Raw genomic sequence first — 16,298 nt, forward strand, 5'->3', positions numbered from 1 at the left:
CCCTGATTACCTGATTTTCATTTCAGCACCTGATCAACTTTAAGACGAGGACAGTAAGGCTGCATGTTTAGCACAAGAGACGCACCCAGCTTTTGTGTGCTGTTATTGCTGAAGTACCTGGAAGATAAAGACTAAGAGGGTTAAGTGATATTACTTTCAATGCAGACCTGGGCCACATCTCCCAGAAAGCTCCAGATATCCTGGGCAGTTCCAGAAAATGAAAACAGCTGGCTTGGTGGCTGGGTAAATGCAGCTCGTGGTTGCTGTGTTGCTAGATTTATATTAAGCTGCCAGAAGCTGACATAGAATCCAGCCTATTACTAACTTGTTGTGTAGGCAGTAGCACCTGCAGAGCACTGTTTCCAAAACAAGTTCTCAGTCCAAACTATAACTGAAATATCAAAATGGAAGTGAAAACTCAGTCCTCCCTTCACTTGCTTGAGTCACACAGAGCAATAGATTGTTTGTGCTTCGATCAGCGGGTTTTGCCATTCTTGGAGAATGGAGGGTGGGGGAAAAGAGAGTAACAAGAGATGACAGAGACTTCCAGAGGAACTTGGCAGGAAATCTTCTGGCAAATCTCTTTGTTTACAGTTCCAGTGCATGGATCCCTGCATTTGCAAACAAATCGGTCTGCACTGCTGAGTGAGAATGAGAATTTGTTCCCTTGCACCTACAGAAGCAAGGGCCTGCCCTGCAAGTGAGGACACAGGGAAGGTTTCTTGAGCTCAGACTGACCTGCACATGGGGCTTCAGTTTCTTGAGCTCTGAGTCGCATGCAGGGCTTCCTCCCTCTGGAATATTTCACCATGGTATGTGAAAGCCAGCAAAACCATTAGTGCATGAAGAACCTCCACAGAGCCAGTACCGCACTGTCCATCTCTTCCCCAGGCCTTTCTGCACATCAGATTCTGCCTTGTTCCCCAAGCACGGCACTGGTATCCAGTCAAAGACCCTTGATGGTGCATAAAGGTGGGCTCTAAACTTAATGGGGAGCCCCTGGTGGTCTAGGGGTAAAGGCGCCGCGCTATCACCGCGGAGACCCGGGTTCGATTCCCGGTCAGGGCCACTCCCGGGCAGGTGGGGCTCGTCAGCCCTTAAAGGCAACCCACCTACGTCCTAAGGACCTCGCTGCCACCGTCCAAGCTCGCTTGGCCCCGGCAGATGAACCTTAGGATTAAAGGGTGGGCTCAGTTCCGCGCACACTGTGTCTCACCTAAAAAAATCCAATGCGCAGGCTGGAAGGTGTAAAGACCTTCCCCGGATCTTCGCTCGCGAAGACTGGCCATTAAAAAAAAAAAAAACTTAATGGATATTAAGCATCGTATGGCAGGAAACATCTCCCATCTTCTTACCCTCTCCCACAGAAGAGCTGATCATACATGCTTGTTCAGCCCCTATAATAAACTATAGAAACGTATTTTGAAAAGATAAACTGAACGACAAACAGAAAGGAGGAGAATGGAAGCATGTAGCTCCAGGATGCATTCAAATGCACTTCCCAGTTCTCTGCGCACCCCCTGGTCCTGTGTCTGAGCAAGAAGAATTGGACTAGAGTGGAAGAAGTGCCTGGAGCAGTGGGGAGCAAGGACCTGCCTCAATGAGATCTCCACAGTCTAAGCAACTCACATCCCTGCCATGGGAGGAACCTGCCCAGCTGGTAGGTACATCCAGCATGGCTTCAAGAACCTACTGTCACCACCAGAGAAACACACAGAGTGGAAATTAATGACTGGCCAATGCACAATAGCAGTAGTTTGTCCTCATCACATGGAGGATGCATTTTGCTATGTTCTATTCATAAATGCTTGGTGAAGAAAACAGTCCACAGCAAAATCTCTAGTGATTTGGGATCAGCACATGAGAGCAGTCATTCCATAAAAGGTAGGCATCTTACCCACATGTTCTCTATCTCTGCAGCACAAACATTTGAAGATGAGCAAGGCAAGTTTTTTCTCCTATGCTAAATTCACCTAGGTCAGATGTGGATTAAAATTCCCATGTCCCTCAGCAAATCAGTCACACCAGAACTCCTCACCAGCACTATGTGGCCCTTTTAACCTGCTGTCTGCATACAAACCTTCAACGAAGTCGGAGGCTGTGTATACACGGTGCTTTGCATTGCCGGCACCCTCTGGTTTGTTCAGACTCCCAACTCCTAATTCAATCACCTCCATCAACTCATCTCGCTTATCCTTCCTTACGGGTTTCTCTTCTGGGTGGCGTGTCAGCCCTGTCTCCAGCTGATACACCTTCTGCAGGGTGAAGCTCTCAAAGGGCACAGCCGCGTACTCCGTGGACAGCTTAACACCGCTGTGCACCTCTGCTTTGTCTACTTGGGAACGCAGGAAAGCCAGCAGGTTAGCCTGGGCCTTCTCAGGGTTGCTGTGGTCAAGCCAAACATCCAAGGGGTCTGGGTACTGGTTCTGCATCTTCTTAAGCTGCTCAGTCCTGCCCTGGAGCTCAGCCTTTAACTGGGCAATTTGTTTCTTCAAGCTGACGATGTAATTGCTGTGTTGCTCTTCTCGCTCTTGCAGAACGGCTTCATATCCCTCCTTCACAGTCGGACTGTGCACCCTGGGCAAGGCAAGCTGTTGGTTGTCACCCTTGGGTGTACAAGCCAACATATAAACAATAGACATTGAGCAACAGGCCACCACCAGCAGGCCTACAAGTCGGGGGAGAAATAGGATAAATCCTCGTCGGAGCATCATATCTCAAAGAGCAGAGTCTAACCCCACACGTGCAAAAGTTCTTACATCCATGCAGTGCCACAGAGGCCTCTGGACTTGGACTACTCTTACACAGATGCATGTATGTGCAGGAACTGACTTGTCAGCTCTCTTAAAATGTCTGCTTTGCCTCTATATCGAGTTCTCTCTGGTGTTTACTCAGCAGGACCAAAAGATAAGCTGTGAAGTAGATAGGACACCTCCTGATCCTCATGGCAACACCTGTGTTGCTGCAATGTGATCAGATGGTGGCTGATGGAGCCTGAGGATCTGAAAGACAAATGACAAAGAATTTGGTCATTCAGTTCAGATCATTTAAAGTGTTCTAAGAATTTACCTTGTTTCTCAGCTGCTCTGGCAGATGTCAGAGCTGTGAAGTGCTTGGGCCAAGACCCAAAAGATGCCTAGATCCTTATGTTGGAAACCCTGTATGAATGCCTTTAAAGTTAATAACACGACTTGGCTCATTGCCAATGAAAAACTAGTCCAGGCCTCAAAGTCTGCCATGCTTTAGAAATACTAGGAAGTGCCTAGTGGTGAGATGCTGAGTTGTTCAGTTCATCCGAGCAGTGATGGCTCTCCAAGCACTCTCATCTCTTGGAGCGTTCAAGTTTTGAAAGGAAGGCAGTCAGTCCCACGGCTACCACAGACATTTTAGCTTCCAGGCATGTTTTTCCAAAACACCAGGGGGTAAATACGGTCCATTTGAGCATATGAAGCCTGACCTTGAGCAGAAATTTGATAACCAAGAGACTAGAAACTTTTATCAAGGCCAATTAGTGCAACTAACATTGTTTGACATATCCTACCAGACGCTCCCAATAAAAAGCGAATAACTACAAACAGGATTTTTTTAGGAACATTCAGACCAAGTCTTACTCAAAATCAGGGGAAGCTTTGTTTCTGTTGTAGGAGGATGTTCTCATTGTGCACCATTTTAACTTTTCAAGGCCCTCTTCTGTTTCTCATAACATTATAAAAATGTAGGCAACAATGTACAGTACTACTGGTTTTTTTTCATGTGTACTCTCTGCCCAGGACTACAGAACACAGAGAAGGTTTAGGGAAAGATGGTTTAGGTATTTTTTAAAATAAAAGAACTTAAAACAGGGAAACATTATTATTTTTAATAAAAATTCCTCTAGTGTATGTAGAAACAGGAAAGAAAAATTAGATAACTGAACATGAATATGGATCTAGCTGCAAGCTACATTAAAACAATTGTGCTGAGAACATTAACAGTGGGATTTTTGAAATCCCTCAGTTTTGGCCCAAACCCATGCTGGTGCAAGGAACTTCATGATTTACTCAGCTGACTGTATACTTAAGGCAAGGCTGAGTAACATCCTAGATTACATGGTGGCACTGCATTGTTACACTCAAACACAATCAAATTAACCCCTCGATGCTCTCCCCTCGGATGCATGCATGACATCATGACACTCTCTTGAAAAAGAGATTCACAGACCTTTCAGGCATACATCCTTGATGGCAGACCCTTAAGTAAAAACAGTTTAACTAAGAATAAGACTTTCAGTGTTATTTTCAGTTATTTCTAGTCCTGAGTCAAAGTCTTACACAGGACTTTTTAACAAATGCCACGTGACTTCCCCTCCTCTGTCTTGATTGATTATTACTCTATATACAGCAGTTATGCAGAGATATTTCTGATGTTTGAACTGTTATCATTATTTTATCAGTTTGTAGAGCTTCTGGAAAAAAACCCCAACTTTTAGAGTAGAAATTGAGTAGGCTAGAGTGAACTTTAAAAATAGTACTGTGTTTTTCTCAGAGTAACACTGAGCATTTATAGGATTCTCCAGAAAATGCCAGCGTTTCCAAATGAAGAATTGCTGATTTTGAAGAAAATATTCAAGCAGCAGGAAAAAAAGGATGGGATGAAATTGGTGCTCTTACCTTTTTGGTGTGATCTTGTCTTTGGAACATCTTCATCTGCTACAGCTTCTTCTCAGCTTTCCAAAATCATCCCCTGTTTATCTCCCTTCTTATGCCCTTCCCAGAAAACGGGCGTACTATGAAAAGCGCTGTCAACCTCGGAACACCTCTTCATTGCTTTCACATTTGTCAGCTGCCTACATCCTCAGTCTGTCTCCTGTGCGGTGAAAGGCTGTAGTGGAGACGCTTCCTATGGATGCACTATAAAAGCTGACCTCCTGCAATGTAAAGGAGCTTGTCAAAGCAGGGAAAATTAATCTGGGCATTTCTAACTGTACAACAGATCTGGCTAGAAGACTGCAAGAAGGTAGTGTGCAGGGAGACAGGGTCAGGAAGTGGTGAGATGTAGCACATAAAACACTGCTGTGCTTGTACGCTTCACTTCACACAATTAGTCCATTGACTGAATTGGCAGAAGCTGAACATCACTGAAAGGATTAGTTGTGCTAACATGGTATAAACTGAAATTACATCTCAATGGCTTAGATAAACATACTAGTTCATTTCTATAAGCAGCAACATATTCCAGTTTTGGGTAAAGAGCTCTTCAAATGTTGACCTTAAAATATATGTGTGTGTAGATAGCTATCTTCACTAAAACATAGTATGTCTCTCTTCAGGGTACTCCTTCTTTTCTATATAGTTTTCCGGTTTGTAATCTCACCCATCAAAGATGCATCTTTATAAACATTTCAGGACAGTAAATTAACAGAGCTATTTTGTCCTTTGAACCACCATTCTCCTAATAAGGAATTGAGGCCATGGATTTTCACCCTCTTCACAGGGATTTTATTGTCATGACTGGAGTCATCCTGATAACAAGCATTCATTGCTTGCCCTCTGTTGCTGGTTCTGTCTTATTAAATTTTACTGGTGGCTTCAGTGGCACTGCCTTACAGTGACTGACATTTAACTATACAGCTGTTACTGTACTACTATCTCATGGGCATGCTTGTGAAAGCAGTCCTGATCCATGCCCGTGCCAATAAAAGCAGATTACTTTAAGTCAACACTGAAGGTGGTCATGGCTAAGGCATCCCAGCTGCACAGACAAGTACCAGAAAGCCAGGGACGGTAACTCCTCCTAACAACCGTTCTGTTGATTTCACCAGACCGACAGTTTCACACCAGCTGAGAGAGAGCCTGGGTTTAAGAGAAGACAAACTGAAATGTCTTTTTTTTTTTTTTTCCAGGAACTGACAAAAACGCCTCTGTATTTCACTGCAGTCAGCTGCATCAAGTAGTATTAGTCTCTTTGCAAAAAGAAGCTGTAATGAATACGCAGTGATTGGTCTGACAGCTGAGGAAAAGAAAGGTAATGCTAAAAAAGTCTCCTTTTGCAAAAACATCTTCAACCTCAGCTCAACCTGTTAGCCCAGCCAGAGGTCAGCCCAGCTCACAGAGGTGCTTTTCACTTGCTTTCCAGGAGCCTGGGTCCAAAAATCGATCCAAACATCGAAACAGATTCTGTCATCACTGTAAGCAGTGTGTAAACAACTCCGCACAGTGTAAGGTGATGCACCCAATCACAGGGAGAGGCAAAACTCAAGAAAGTTAGTTGGTTTGAAATTTTGGATGGTATGCACCCATCACTGTTCCTCACCAACATCTGTATTTTTAAGGGACTGTAGAGTTACAGGAAATTTATCTCTGCACAGAAATGACAATGTGTTTCAAGTTTGAATTTTTGACTCTCAAAAATCACACCAAGAATTTGTGCAGAAGAAAGGGACTCAAAATATCTCTGTATATCTATCTCCCCTCTGAGCTCCATAGTTTCCATGCTCTTCAGGTTGAGGACAGAAATGAATGGCAAAAGCATTTGCATAGTGACTGTATTTGCATAGGCAGTGATCTCTCAGCACATATGGCATGGGTAATGCCAAATAGTTCCACTTTTTCAAGTACTTTCTGCCACAGCTTCTTATTGTAGGTGTAAATCAGACTGGCAACTCTCATTTTAGCTCACAAATCGTTTTGAAATGCCTTTTTTTTTTTTTTTTTTCCAATAGAGGCAGGAAATGGCAGAAGCTGCAATTAGGTTTTGTGTAGGTGTTTGAAACATCTTCATTGAATAGCAGCACACGTCACAGGGAGATTTCACTAGAAGCATATTAATCTCTGAAATGAGCTGCAGGGAGGAGGAAACAGATGTTTCACCCAGACTTTAAGTGCCTTACAAAAATAGAGAAAGACATTCTGCAGCCACTTGGCATTTGCCTTGAACTTTTTAATTATAAGGACTGTGCGTAGCACTGCAGACAAATTAGTCTGCTTTAAATGTTAGGAACAAGATTTTTGCTCCCTCAGCTCCTTGACAGAAATTCGAGCCATGCAGCAGAATGGAACATGTCACAGGGATTAACACCTAGTTTCACACAACAGTTTAACGTGAGTGTGCACTTTATGCAAAAATAAATTATACTTCTCCTTAATGCCAAATCATGATTTTTCAACTGCTTCTCAGCCCAGTTCATCTGCCCAGGGCTGAATTAAACAAAAGGCTGAATAAAGAAAAAAATCTGTCTGATAAACTGACTGGGTGCACCTTCATAACCTTCCTAGATTGTCCCATTAAAAACTCTCTCACTGCTCCCTCTTTGGTTGACACTCACACATTCCAAACCAACTACTTAAAATCTTAACATCTAGTTTGCAATTTTAAATCCAAATAAAGGATTGTTAAGAACTAGTGTCCAGAGTGAAAATGCTAAATGCCAATACTTGAAGACAGTAAACAACTTACTGTAAAGCTCTTCATTTCCTATTCTTTGATTCCAGAGTCATCTTCAACAGAAAATCTTGCTTATATTGTCACATGTACTCCCAAAGAAAAAAGTCTCATTATCTAACCCTGCCCAAAGAAAGACAGTTATACTGTTCCCCTCGATGATGAACAATTATAGTCTGATCATCTTGCAAACAGGTTACAACACACATCTGTTAGAAGCTGACTTCAAAACAAGACAAGAAACCCTCAAAAGCATTAACATTCCTGGAAATACTATGTCTTCTTGAAAGGGAACTGAGAAGTAGCTGCTTCATTCAAGAAGTAGCTTACGTTCAATATATTGCTATAGGCTTCTCAGTCTGAAAGTTACAAAACCAAAACAGAAGTGAAAACTTTTGCCTTTGTTAGTACTCTGGATCCCACTGCTGCTAATTCAGTTGAGTTCCTCTTGCCAAGGTAAAGCAGTAACGTTATTTAACAGGACCATCTGCCATGCCCCTTCAGCTGAATTCTGAGGTCCATGTCTAGTTGTGTTAGACCATCCACTTACACGTGGTCTCAATGCTCGTGAAGGTGACTTTCCCAAAGACAGTCTAGAACAGAAATCGAGGCACTCTGAAAGCCTTCTGCTGGTATATGCAGTAAACATGCCAGAGTTGTTACAACTTTTACAGTAGCCATTATTACTATTACAGTAGACATCCAGTAATAATTATTTCTTCTACAGTACCATTACTTCTATTTTAAATAGAGCACTTAAAAGGCATATTGAGGTCCCTTTGTCCTCCCAGTGCATATACATTCTGTGTGTGGGTTTATCAATGTGGATACACAGACAAGAGTGAAAGTGCCATTGCTTTCCACTCTCCACTGTTAATCAAACTAGTTTTAAAGTTAAAAACCCACAAAAGTTAAACAATTAACTTCTAGCTACAAACTTAACACCTACAATTTAACACCCACAATTATCTCCAGTAACACCATTTCTTCTAATAAAAACTCCAATAATTTTTGTTGCTGCAACAACACTGCTTTCTCTCTCCCAGAACTGCTTTATCTCTCCCAGAACAACGTTATCTGTGAAAGACTTGGCAGTTTTCTACAGATCAATAACCAGCAATTGCAGAGGTCTGTATGTATTTTACTCATATTTCCACTTTACTGCCACAATATACTACCCCTCTCTGTTAAACACATCCTCAGTACAACTTTTAGCTGGGAGTACTACAGGTCACTTCCAAAAGACTTTCTGTGCATTTCCACCACTCTGTGTATCCTTCAGTAGGCCATGTGACAGATGCATGCCTTGTCAAGCTCCTAAGAGAACATGCAGAGAAGAGAGGACAAGCATGCACTGCTGCTTCAGAGATGCTCTGACTCACAAAGACCATCGTCATGCTACTTCGAGACAGAAATTACAGTGCTTTTTCTCTGAAGGTCTTTTAGTATTTCCTGATTAAAATAAATATTAGGATAAATTTTGCTTATCCATTTAATTCTGAACTTGGGAAAAAATGCTGTTATTTCACTTTGAAATGTTTACTCATGCACCCTCGGTGATTTACACAAGTTAAAGAAAACTGACTGCCACCACAGGAACAAGCAGTCATTCCTTTTAAGAACGAAGATGACCACAGTTTCAAAAAAAGAAACTCAGGGCAGCAGGAGCAAGGCCTGTAAAAATGAAGGGATCTAAACCTATGTAGGGACACACCATGAATGTTTGTGGATTTAGACCCGTCTCTTCATGACCAAAATATTTTCTTGTACAAAGTGCATACTACAGTCACTCTGTGCCAGGGGCCCTAAGGATTCTGCCAGATGTACATCACAGCACCACAGCCAGACTTCCAATGAAATCTGAAGCCCAGTATATGCACACTCTTGGTGGTCATGAATCCCTGAAGGTTTAGCACCTATCTAACGAAGCAAGAGAGTTGTTTATCCATTGCTAAAAATGAACAAACATGCATGACTAAGTTGTGTTCAGAAACAGGAAAGCCTAGCTGGGCTGAGCTGCAGGGCGGAAAGCAGTTTGTGTGTGTCACACTATTTATCTAGGACTGCTTTAGTCCGCGCTATAAAAGCACTCATATGTTTAGCTGCCACCAGTCCAACCCTTCAGCTCCAACTGCACAGTGAAAGCCTGATGCTTTGAGAAAAGCTGTTAGGTGACGAAGAACAGTAACAGTGAATTAAGGTATCTATCCTATCAAAGTCCTCGCAAGGTAAAGATAGAGGTTTAAGGTGTCTGAACAATCCAGCCTGACCTGGGGATTACATCTTCCTCTCCTTGCCAGAAATCCCTGGTACAGCTAGAATGCCCTGTACCAAGCTAGATGTGTACTTGAACTTCATTAACTCCAGCAGAGCTGGCAGCAGAAGAGGTTTTCTCCCTCCTGAGTCCAGCATGTGGGAACTGAGAAGAGACATCTGGCTCCCACAAGTCTAATGTTATATTCTTTTGGTAATGCAGAGCCCTTAATTTTGAGACTATTTGTACCTGAAATGAAATTTGCTGGGTAGTGTAGTATCAATACAGTGCTTCAAATAAAATAAATAAGAGTAAGGGTGACAACAGAAAAAAAAAACATCTTGGTAGTCAAGGTATTAAGGGTTAGGTAGATTAATTAGACTGAATAAGAATTATCAGGATAGGGACTAATTTTGCTGACCAAGATTACTGTTCGGCTATGGTTTATGTTACAGAAGAAAATCAAGTTCTAAACTACAAACTAATAACCAGGATGCCAGAAAACAACTGCAGCCTGGTTCAGTATTAGACAACTTACCCAAGCTCCACACACAGCTCTAAATTATGCAGCATTAACAGCTCATGTACCAACAACCCCCAAGCTCCACTGATCTGCATTTCCCTATCAGTCTGGTCTGTACTGATTAACAGGAAGAAGCCAGGCTCCTGATTCAGCACCCATTTCCTTCCTGCTCCAGGTTAGTGTTTACTATGAAACAAGACATGCCACAAGGTCCCGTTTAGTTCATCACCACTGTTTTGATATGTGATTTTTGTCAAAGACAAAAATTTCCTTAATATACCAGAAAAGAGTCTCCTAGCAATTCTTTGAGAAGCCCAAGCTCTTTCAGTTGTTTCAGTAAAACAGTTTTTCTCTTTCTTGCAAAACTTTTCAAATATCTTTTTTTTTTTTTTTTTTTTTTGGGGGGGCTTACACAATACTTGAACCTCACCATTTTCACCTTCATCATTAAACTAGCCAATTCTTTATTATGGGAACTTGAAAAGATAAATTACAGTAAAGTCTCTGCAGAAAATGTCTAGGCAGAGAGGAGAAGAAAGGAAGGTTTCCTATGTTTCCTATTGTACAGTCTTCTATCTACCTGTCCATGAAATTCGTCTTCCAAAAAGGAATTGAATAAAACCCTGAGGAAAATCAAAAAGTAAAGAACTATCCTGCAAAATACAGCTATCTTCAATTGACCAATTCAGGTCAATTGATTTCAACAGAATGAATATATTTATCTTTTTATGATACTTCATCACTTATATGAATTTATTTTTAAATAAAATATTTCAATAGGTTGACAATGCCTACTTTGTTTTAACTTAACAAATCATAGTGCTTCAAGTTTCCAATTCATGACAGGTTTTGTGGATTTCTCTGAAGATGGCAGACTGCACACAGGCACACATAAAACTGCTTTTGGTCCAATGGCTCTAGGAAAAATTATTCTTTTAATTTTATGAAAAATGTCATCACATTTCTATATCCTTGAGTTAAGTAAACCAAGCCACATTTTCAAGTGTTAATGAGTCACCTGCTCAAAGTTACTTCAGTTTCTAAGTCTTCATCTCTGATCCTCAAATCATATTGCAAATGGGATCTAGGTTTTCAATTTCTTTATAAACTACCTCAATTCAAACAATCAGTCTGATATACTACTTTCACAGCTGTATGATATATTAAATTACAGCCATATATGTCATTTCTCATTGGTCATCACGAAATTTCAGTTCCCTCATTGACTGTATTGGTAGTTGGGTTTAAAACTGTAGTTTATTAAGGAGATTTTAACTGCAGTTACTGCATAGTTGCCAATAGCTCTTGAAAACCAGCCATTCAGCTAGAAACACATTAAATGTTAACAGTTCACGCAAGAAGCATCCTGGTTCTCTAACACAGAGATGATTGATAAGTAAAACCAGTTTCCCTTGCCAGCAAAAGCTATCTATTTTTTCCCCTTTTGTTACACGAGAGAAGTACACCCTGAGGTCAGGTCAGCATTTCCTGAAAAGTTCCAAAGAGCCTACCCCTTGAAACAACTTCACGCTTCAACCAGAAGCAAAACACATTTCATGCAAAGTTGTGAAATAGCACACACAATATAAACTCACTCTATAACATTTTTCCTCACTGTACCACAAAGGTATCTGGCTTGGTTTGATTTGCCAAGTCATGTATCAAAGTTGATGCAAACCAAACTCTTTTTTTTTTTTTTTCTTTTTTTTTAAGATAGTTTGTTTGTTTGTTTGTTTTTTAAGAAAAGAGTTTCCTGCAATTAGGTACAAAGCTTTCCAGAAAACAGCAAGAGAGAAAAAAAGTATAATCTCACAGCCTACAAGAATATTTGAAGGAAAGAAATTTCCTTATGAGATGAAGCTTCATGCTACTTTGTCTTTGTTTCTCTACATATGGAAACCTGCCTGCAAATGATAGCATTATTTTTTATTGCAACAAAGATTGGCTAGAATGTGTGCTAGCACAACTACATAAGCTAATGAAATAAAAATAATCAGTTGCTGCTGTGCCTTTACAGATTTCTCCCTTCCCCTCCTCTTAATACAGATTTCTGTAGAATATTAAAATCATACTATTTTCAACAAGAACCTGTAGCAGTTAAACTCAGAGAAAGATATTTCTGCCTATCTTCTAATCCATAGAAAAGGAAATGTGACTGTTTCTGTAGTCTCCTACAAGTGTGCATTGTCCTATTAACTTCTCTGAAGGGTTTAGTGTAATCATGCAACACATTCTGGATTACAGGTTTAAAAATGTAAATTCCTTACAGTGATAACCAACTTCTATTGATTTCATTGTTAATAACCTGTAACACTCAGCTGAGGAATAGATATAGAGTTACAAAACCATTTTAATCATAAAATGGTTTGGGTTTAGAAGGGACCTTAAAGTTCTAAGGGACCTAGTTCAACCCTCTGCCACAGGCAGGGACACCTTCCACTAGAGCAGGTTGCTCAAAGCCCCAGCCAACCTGGCCTTGAACACTGTAGTGGATGGGGCAGCCACAAGTCCTCTGGGCAACCTGTTCCAGTGCCTCACCACCCTCACAGGGAAGAATTTTTTCCTAATATCTAATTTAAATCTACTCTCTTTTGATTTAAAGCCATTCCTCTTTGTCCTATCCTTACAGGCCCTTTGTAAAAAGTCCTTCTCCAGCTCTCTTGTAGGCTCCCCTTAGGTACCAGAAGGTGCTATAAGATGTCCCCAGAACCTTCTCTTCTCCAGGCTGAACACTGCCAACTCCCTCAGCATGTCTTCACAGGAGAGGTGTTCCAGCTCCAATGAAATACCTGAAGGATTCTATTTTTTTTTTATAATTAAATTTCCACTACTTCCTTTCTTTATATAGTTCTATTATCACAGAACAAGGGTTCCACAAGGCCTATTAGAGATGGCAATGAAATGTCTCGCTACAAATGTCTCTAAAACAATAACTGTTCTCCTACTGATGTGAAAGCATCTCCTTTTCCTAGCTGCAATGCATTGGCAGTTTTTCAAGACTGGCACCCATAAGAACAAATGTCGAGAGAACTTATCAGTTTCTTGTCTAAAAGAGGAAGGAAAGCAACAGTTCATGGAAGATGTTAGTTGGAAAACAGCAGCTGAAAAGTCCTATAGGAAAGAACAAAATATGAACAAATTGGTGTTAGCATGTGGACGTGGAGCAAGCGAGAAAAAGTGAGTCATATCTGATTTAAACAAAACTCACACAGAGGGATAACTTTTAAGCACTAGGTGAGAGTGATTTTGGTGCTTTAGTTCTCTCCTCTGGTATGTACCCCTGATGATGAACTTGGTTTGACTTTGCATTGAAAGCATGGCAAAAAACTCAGTGAAACTGGAAAGCTGAGGGAAATCCCGGTGTTTTTAAAGGAAAATATAGATTAAAAAAGCTGCTTGACAGAGCAGATGAAATCAGCCATCTATTTAATGGTTTATATTGCAACTCATAGAGGATACCAAACGTTTTGGAAGATGCAAAAAGACTTGTATAGCAGAAATTCACTTTTGTGGTTTTGATGATCCACCTATTCCCTAAGCATACATTTGTATTTTGTAACAGCCATACACAAGAAACAATTCTCCTTTTTGGGAACTGTTACTTTTCTTCATTACTCCTCTGGATTTTTACCATGGTTTTGACCATTGCCTCAAAATTGGTGTTTTTCCATCTCCTTGCCAGAGAAGCCACATGCTTCTACGTGTTGAGGTAGTTCTTTTTAGCTGCTTCTGAAAAGGGATAACCATTTCCAACAGGTACTCTTCTTAATTAGTACTTCATCTGATTCTATTAAGTTGCAGTCAAAAAGGACACAGAAAAGTGAATGTAATGTAAGTAAATGAAAAATTCAAAGAATGTAATTATCTTTCAGACAATCATAGGCAGAAGTCTCCCTTGTTTACTTTAAGTGATATGCATGCTGGAAGATCTACTCACATTACCTAAGGTCAGGCTCCTGGACTTCATGTACCCACAGCAAGAACAAGATTCCTGCTGGGAATCTACCTGTCTAACTTAACCAGTCTTTCAGATGCCGATGGGTGGCTGGAGCAAATTATCTATGCCCCAGACCTCCTGTGCCGTGTGATTATTTACTGAAGAGCTCTCATCACACTATGCCAACTAACTTAGTTTACATAATTACAGTGTCTTCATTACTGCAGAAAACCACAACTCAACAGGCGTAACGTGCCAGGAAGTGAGAACCCTCCTGACAATTTTGACACACTGACTTGTTCCCTGTAAGACTAATACAGTGTCCTACTGTTCATACATTTTATTACTGACTTCAGTCACTTTCACAGGATTACTGGATATCAGGCAACCTATGCAGTGCAATAGTTCAGCATATCTCCAGCAAGTCCAACACACCCAAGATGCACTCAGCAGAAAATGGAAAAAATATAATGAAAACTGGATGTTCCTGACCTCCCCTTTGGTTTTATACATGCACTTCTGCTTTATCTCAGATATTCTACCTCAGAAATGTACAGTTGCCTCAAAATATAAAAAGAAAAGGCAAGAACCAAGCACCAATCTGAGTTAACAAGCTGCTTGCCAGCTGAGGAGTCATGCATACATCCTTTATTACAAGTCTAAAAATAGCAATCTTTTGAGAAGTTGTTAGAACAGCAAAATGTGGCATGTGGATATAAAAGTAATATGTGGATAAAAGAAAAAGATGGTGAGAATCTATTGCAAACAGATGGTTAAAGAAATAAAGCCATTTCACCCCAGCTTCAAGTAGCAAATATTACCGTCATTATCAGTGATGTCAGAGCCAACTGCTCTACATGGGGTCTTGCTGCATTCCCTTCAGAATGTCCAGGCTCCCAGGCAGTGGGGTCTACTCCAGAGGAAAGCTACGCAGATTCCTAGCACTCCTTCAACACTCTTTTGGTGTTCTTTCTACACATTTTGTATCTCCACCCAGTAAGCCTCTCCAGAACAGTGTTGTTCCTTGCTGTTCAACACTTTGCTCTGTGGAAGCCACGTCCAGCTGGGGCCTCAGTGAATCTGTTGTGACGAAAAGGCATCAAATACCAGATGCAGCCCATAGCTTCTTCCTTCTCCCTAACAGATGCACAGGCCATTTCAGAGGTTCTGGCAGAACCAGCTTGGCTGCTCTACTGAAACGACACATTAGTGCTGGCAATAAGCCTGGAAACTTTAAATGTGGTACAAACTATGACTTCAGCCCAGAGGAGGAAGGGTAAGAAAATCATAAATACCTTGAAATTAGAACTCTGGAATTTCATCCAGCCTTCAAAAGTAGGAGCCTAAAACTAAATACTGTGCACATATTGCAGCTACACAGTGAGGTTCCTCAGCTGTGTAGCTGCAGATCTGGAATTTCACACCAATCTGTCACACAGGGGCATCTAGAAGGAATTTGAGGAGCAAATATGAGGCAAATGCCTTGGCTGTGATCTCAGAGCATCGTTTTCATTTGCTTCTTTTAAGAAGCACATGACCTCAGGATCACTGTTTTGATGTGTGCACTGTTTTCTGGGTGGAGGCTCTGCTCACTTCTTCTTGACTTTCAGAGGAGATGCCCTGTGAAATTCACTCCCTCCAAGCACTTTCTCCTTTATAAGCTAGAAACTGTGTTCTAAGAAGGACAGCTACAGACATAACCCCTAGGCTGAAGTGACAGAATGGGCCCTTCTATATCCATCAACACAGGAAGAAAAGGATTCACAGTCTGAAGGGAGACAAGAGGAGCAGTTGAAATGTACCTTCCTCAGATGCTGAACTGTGTATGGGGGTCCCTCTAGATATGGGTGCCTAGTACCCAGCCAAAAAGGGCAAAAGTAAAGACAACTAATTGTAATGAGTGATAAGATTTATCAGTCATTACTGATAAATTCAAAGTAATTCAATCTAAGAGTTTTTTCCTGAGTACACACTGCACTAGAGGCTCATCCAATAGAGCATTTGTTAGTAGTACACTTTATGGCCTGCAAAGAAGTAAAGTTCAACTGCTCACGCTCCAAAGCACTGGCAAAACACAGCCATCCCTCAGCCCAAATCCACACTTCAGCACAACACTGCAAAATGCAGGCTATATTGGTTCTCAGGCTTGATCCATTTCAGTCGAC

The 16,298-nt window shown here is 41.1% G+C and overlaps 1 protein-coding gene across 6 annotated transcripts in view; it reads right to left on the minus strand.

Annotated features, from left to right (window-relative positions):
• CSGALNACT1 (chondroitin sulfate N-acetylgalactosaminyltransferase 1) overlaps positions 1-16,298 on the minus strand; it is a 44,233-nt gene that overhangs the window by 12,637 nt on the left and 15,298 nt on the right. For 4 of the 6 annotated variants that reach the window (XM_050338213.1, XM_050338214.1, XM_050338212.1 and 1 more), the window contains 3 exons: positions 14,955-15,213; positions 4,650-4,906; positions 2,081-3,002 (listed from right to left, as the gene is read on the minus strand). In XM_050338213.1, coding sequence (XP_050194170.1) covers positions 2,081-2,714 — 634 coding nt within the window. In that variant the 5' untranslated portion in view covers positions 2,715-3,002; positions 4,650-4,906; positions 14,955-15,213. The remainder of the gene's footprint in view (positions 1-2,080; positions 3,003-4,649; positions 4,907-14,954; positions 15,214-16,298) is intronic. The other 2 variants (XM_050338215.1, XM_050338216.1) reach the window with 1 other exon arrangement.

The sequence above is a fragment of the Myiozetetes cayanensis genome, unplaced genomic scaffold (genome assembly GCF_022539395.1).
Source record: "Myiozetetes cayanensis isolate MyiCay16 unplaced genomic scaffold, myiCay2020 scf7, whole genome shotgun sequence".
NCBI classification, from domain to species: domain Eukaryota; kingdom Metazoa; phylum Chordata; class Aves; order Passeriformes; family Tyrannidae; genus Myiozetetes; species Myiozetetes cayanensis.